The sequence below is a fragment of the Chiloscyllium plagiosum genome, chromosome 38, assembly GCF_004010195.1.
Source record: "Chiloscyllium plagiosum isolate BGI_BamShark_2017 chromosome 38, ASM401019v2, whole genome shotgun sequence".
Taxonomy (NCBI): Eukaryota; Metazoa; Chordata; class Chondrichthyes; order Orectolobiformes; family Hemiscylliidae; genus Chiloscyllium; species Chiloscyllium plagiosum.
This window is the reverse complement of record NC_057747.1, coordinates 5,656,563-5,662,562: the sequence shown is the minus strand read 5'-3', so window position 1 is coordinate 5,662,562 and position 6,000 is coordinate 5,656,563. Positions and strand designations below refer to the sequence as shown.

Below are 6,000 nucleotides of genomic sequence, written 5' to 3'. Positions count from 1 at the left end.
TCGGGAAGAAGATTGCAGGTTAGGAAGGTGGTGCTGAATTCGATGGATTTGACTGAGACAGGGTGGGGGGAGGGGAAATGAGGAAACTGGAGAAATCCGAGTTCATCCCATGCGGTTGGAGGGTTCCTAGGCGGATGATGAGGCGCTCTTCCTCCAGCCGTTGTGCTGCAATGGTCTGGCGATGGAAAAGTCCAAGGACATAGTATGTCCTTGGTGGAGTGGGAGGGGGAGTTGAAGTGTTGAGCCACAGGGTGGTTGGGTCGGTTGGTCCGGATGTCCCAGAGGTGTTCGCTGAAACGTTCCGCAAGTAGGCAGCCTGTCTCCCCAATATAGAGGAGGACTTAATTGAGACATATAAGATAATTAGAGGGTTAAATAGGGTGGACAGTGAGAGCCTTTTTCCTTGGATAGTGATGACCAGCACAAGGGGACATAGCTTTAAGTCGATGGGTGATAGATACAGGGCAGATGTCAGAGGTAGTTTCTTTACTCAGAGAGTAGTACGGGCGTGGAATGTCCTACCGACCATAATAATGGACTCGCCAACTTTAAGGGCACTTAAATAGTCTTTGGATATACATATGGGTGAAAATGGAATAGTTTAGGTTGGATGGGCTTCAGATTGGTTTCACAGGTTGACGCAATATCAAGAGCTGAAGAGCCTGTAATGCGCTGTAATGTTCTATGTTCTAAGTAATCATTAATTATAACAGAATAATATAGGCAGTTGTAAGTCATATTGTTGAGTTAATGGTGCTTGCTTTTTAAAAGTCTTTAAATACAATAAAGTTTAATTTTGATTTAAAAAATGAAATCTTGTGATGGAATCCAGTTGGTTAAAATGATGAGTTTGGATTAGGGTTAGGGCTCGGGCTAGTGTTAGGGTTAGCATTAAAATTAGGGTTAGCATGAGAGTCGGGGTCAGGGTCAGGGTTAGTGTCAGGGTCAGGTTTAGTGTTACTCCTCAACAGCTAGAAGTCCTCAGATTGACCTTCAAGCTTCAGAGCCTGTCCACTGAAATGATCAGGGAACCTGTCTCCAGGTCAACTCAGCAGCATCTTGTTCCAAATTTGTTCATGCCCCAGAAATAGTCCCAGCTCTTCCCGACTCCCCCAGAGTGATAAGCCAGTCCGGGGAAAAGGAAAATGAGTCTATTTGATCCTGCTCGATTGACAGAATGTTAGTTTTCACTGATCATGGATTGTACTAATTATATTGTGGATAGGGTATCTTGTTAGAGAGACAGCTTAGCTTTCTTGTCAGTGGGTCTCCAGAATGGAAGTTGCTATGTTTGGAGTTGCTGTATCTCTAACATATCTCAGAGTTTATCTTAGAGTAGTATGAGGATAGTTTGAAATTCAAACAGTTTATTTACATCATTGAAACTTCTTAGAACTATACACCATTTTCAATCGATTTGCCTTCATAGCTAGGAGTAGCACGTTGTGTCTTTCTAAAATCTTTTCTCAGCGTGAGACTGACTAGCTGAAACCATAGGCTGAAGCAATCAAGAACAGCACATGGATTAGTGATCAGACAAGCTTAATCAAACACTGCAGAATCATGGTCCCTCTAATGGTTAAGTAAAAATGACCACCAAGTTATCTGCCCAGTGAAGAAGGTAGATATGTCAAATAACCAGGAGTGAGGAATTTCAATACATAGGCTCTAAAAAATTCTATTGTCAGCAATTCCTGCCATAACTTCATTACTCAACAATACTTACTCCATCCAAAGAAAGGGGGGAGGCTCCAGGCCAGTGAATACAGCCAGACACCCAGCAGGATGTAGATAGCTCTCTTCTTCGACAACATTCCAATGGAGGCCAGGGGCCGGGTGATCACTAAATATCTGTCAGCTGCAATTACAACCAGTGTGATCATCGAGGTGATTCCAAATAGAGCCCCACAGAAAGCATATAGCTCACAGCCTGAAGGGAGAGGGGAAAAGGACAGCATCAGCAAGAATTGCCATTGATTAAAGGGTTAATGTCTAGCTTCCAGCCTCATTAACATTGGGTTGATTTAACGATTGTTTGGAATATTATAAATGTGACTCCAATTGAACTTTGAATGAATTTCTTGTACAAAGATCTTTGAAGTGGCAGTAAGTGTAGGTTACCACTGTAACAATAATGAAAACAGAATACTGTGGATACTCTGTGATTGAGGTTTTATATTTATGAAGCAATTTGATAAGTACATGTAGAGAAATTCACTCTTCAAAGGCCTGTGGGCTAAATGGCCTCCTTTTGTCCAGTGGGATTTCACAACTCTAAGATATTTCCAAGAGTCCAAAGTTAGAAGATATGGATATAAGAAAAGAAAAAAATTCTTTATTCAGAGAGTGATTAGAATGTGGAACCCCTGCCCTACAGAGTGGTTGTAGCATAGATGCATTTAAAGAGATGCCAAATAAATCTATGAAAGAAAAAGGAGACGCATGTGGAACCATCAACAGCAGCATCAACCAGTTAAGCCAAATAACCTGTTTCTATGTTGTTAAAATGTTATTTTGTAAGAGATTGTTGAACTCTGTGATGCAGAGGGATCTGGGTATCCTTGTGCATAAATCTCGAAAAGCTAAAATGCAAGTACAACAAGTTCTAATAGAATGTTATAACTTATCATGAGGGGGGGGAAACAACACAGCAGTCAGGAGATTATGCATCAGTTCCTCAGGGCACTGGTGAGACCATATCTAAAGTACTGCGCACAGTCTTGGCCTCTTCACTTAAAGGAAGGATAGAAATACTTTGGAGGCAGTTCAGAGAATACACAAAACTTGGTGTGTTATCCTAGAGCAAAGGCTGGACAGGCTAGGGACCTGTGTCTGCAGAAGTTTAGAGTCGTAAGAGGAGAATTGTCTGAACCACCTTGAATCTTGAAGGGTCTTGACAGGGTAGGTGTGGAAAGGACTTTCCTCTTTGGAGTGATCCGAGAACTAGGGGTCACGGCTTAAATAAAAGGGGTCACCTTTTAATACAGTGATGCAGATTTGTTTTCTGACACAGTCATGAGTATTTGGAATTTTTTTCTTTAAAATTTGGTGGATACAGAGTTTTTGAATATTGTTAAGGCAGAGGAATATACATTCTTAATAAGCAGAGGGGTTAGCAGGATTGGGAAATACTCAGGTCAGTCGTGATCTTCTTGAGTGGCAATGCAGAGTAGAGGGGCTGAGTGGCCTTTTCCTGCTTCTGATTTGTATGTTGTATCATTCTATCGGCTGGAGTTTAGCTGTAAATCGATTGGTCCAGCACCACTCCCACACAAATGTAAGAACTAGTGGCGTGATCTTGGAAGGCTGCATTGATGCAGGAAAGTGGAAGTATTTTAGCTGCGTATTATGAGGTGGTACAAAGGCAGAATGACTGCAGGTAGCAGCAGATGGTGCCGGTGAAGGTGTATGAGTTTTGAGTTCATTGTTTGACTTTTGTGAGCCTTCAATAAAAAAATGAAGAGAGTTTCTCAGGGCAGGAGCCGTTTAAATTTGCAATCCATGACCAAATTCCTGTTTGAGACCAAACCCCTTCACCTCATGACATCCCAGTCTCAATTCCTGATTGGATACAGAGCCCTCCTGGTTGCACCTCTAATTGGCTGGCTTGCCAAGAGATGACTGCTAATTGGATGTTCAATAGCTATAAAATCCAGCCCGAAGAGCGTCATATTATAGTGCAAGGTTTTCCCTGGGCTTGTTGCTTCTTAAACTCCTGATCCCTTATATCTGAGTCACACTGAGGTTTCTTCCCTAGAGAAAGCAAACCAACCGTAGAACCTGGAGAAAGTGAGGACTGACTACGCTGGAGATCACAGTCGAAAAGCACAGCAGGACAGGCAGCATCCAAGGAGCAGGAGAGTTGACGTTTCAGGCATAAGGAAACATAGAACATATCTCATTTCCTTCCCTTTAGGAAATCTGCCATCCTTACCCAGTCTGACCTAAATGTGACTCCAGACCTGCAGCGAAGTCATTGACTCTTAACTGCCCTCTGAAATGGCCACAAAATTCCCAGCCAATTCAAGGATGATTCAGGATGTGCAACAAATGTCGGCATTGCACACATCCTATGAAAAGATAAATAAAACCAAAAGGAGAATGTCTGACTGTATAATTGGGAGCACCAAACTGTCATTGGATCTGAAATCAGAATGATATGCAACATGATTCTACGACTCTAGTCAAAGTCTGTCCTCTGTTACACGTTACCCAGGCATCAGTGCCGGCATCCTGGACCCACTGAGGGAGTGCCGCATGGTTGGCAGTGCTTTTTCACAACTGTGACGTTAAACATAGGCACTGGTGTCTGTTTGGGTGGAAATAAAAGATCTCATGCTACTAACTGAAACAGAATGCTAAATTGCCCATAGTATTCAATGATGTATAGGTTAGGTGCATTAGACAGGGGTAAATGTAGAGTCATGAGGAATGGGTTTGAACGGGATATTCTTGGGAGGATTGGTATGGACTCGTTGGGCCAAAGGGCCTGTTTCCACACTGTAGGGATTCTCTGAAAAAGAGATTTCTTTTAATAAAGAGAGTCTAGGTAACGTCAGAGGAACCTTAGTATCCTGTACAAGGACTGCAGTAAATTAAAGGCCTTTATTACAAAGGGACTGTAAAATGAGAGCATTCTTAATGTAATTGCGTAGGACTGAAGAGAGACCAGTGTGAAATACCTGAAGTATTGCATACAGTTTGGTCTCCTTACCTAGAGAAAGATATGCTTGATGGCGGGGATGCAATAAAGACATTAGGATAAAGGGAATGTTGGATAAGGTTAGATTGGGAAGATTACATTAATTTTATTTGCCCTGCAGTTTAAGAAGAATGTACAATAATCTCACCTAAATATGGAAAATTCAGTGGAGTTTTGCTGGAGCAGTAGCTGGGAGGAAATGTTCCTGGGCTGGGGTGTCAAAGATTAGAGGTCACACTCTCAGTAAGTGCTCAGCTGTTTAGCACTGAGATGAGGAAGAACTGCCTTACTTAAATGGCTGTGAATCTTCAGATGGAAATACCAGCAAACATAAACACCAACAAAGATCTACTCTAATTATATGTGGTCCAAATTCTTTGTTATTCTGTGTGATTTTTCACTTTGAATTTTATGGAAACACTTTATTATCTCTTAATAATGGGCCTTCAAAGGCTATGCGGTCTGAGACACATGCAAGGTACAGCCTTCAATGTGAATAATGTAGGACTGGGACTCAGTAGTTGGTTTTACTTCTTATTTATAGGGAAGTCCTCACCCATCCCAGCAGTGACAGAAGGGGCTGTAGAAACTTTAGTGGAGAAAGTGAGGTCTGCAGATGCTGGAGATCAGAGATGGAAATGTGTTGCTGGAAAAGCGCAGCAGGTCAGGCAGCATCTAGGGAACAGGAGAATCGACGTTTCGGGCATTAGCCCTTCTTCAGGAAGGGCTGAAGAAGGGCTAATGCCCGAAACGTCGATTCTCCTGTTCCCTAGATGCTGCCTGACCTGCTGCGCTTTTCCAGCAACACATTTCCATCTCTGTAGAAACTTTAGTGTTTACCTGAAAGGGCAAGTAGGGCTTCAGTTTAACATCTCATCCAGTTTGAGACCTTTGGCAGTGCAGCACTCCATCAGTACTACACTGGTACACTGGCCAGTTTGAACCTTGAAACCATAGCTCCTATCTCAAGGGTGTACTAACCCTGAACTACTGTGAAAACGATAGATATCAGCTGAGAGAGGCTGAATAGTCAAAGAGGAGAAAAATCAGAAGATCTATAAGTACCCATGGAAATACAGACCCTGCTGTACTGAGTTGAACAGTAAAGGAGATCAACAGGATCGACTCCCTGAGACTCACAATGTTTTCATTCCACAGAAAGTTTCAAAATAATCAGTCAGGTCGGTTCTCTATCTCTGTCTGAGCATCACCTCAGGGGCTGGGGAATGTTTGCAGTCGGCTGCACCGATTCCCTGGAGACCCTCCCATCGTAGCCTCACTGTAATGGCATCAAATCG

General features: G+C 42.7%; 1 protein-coding gene across 4 annotated transcripts in view; it reads right to left on the bottom strand.

Annotated features, from left to right (window-relative positions):
• Window positions 1-6,000, bottom strand: part of opn4a (opsin 4a (melanopsin)) — a 72,229-nt gene that overhangs the window by 38,820 nt on the left and 27,409 nt on the right. For all 4 annotated transcript variants that reach the window (XM_043678709.1, XM_043678707.1, XM_043678708.1 and 1 more), the window contains exon 4: window positions 1,727-1,930. In XM_043678709.1, the coding sequence (XP_043534644.1) occupies window positions 1,727-1,930 (204 nt within the window). The remainder of the gene's footprint in view (window positions 1-1,726; window positions 1,931-6,000) is intronic.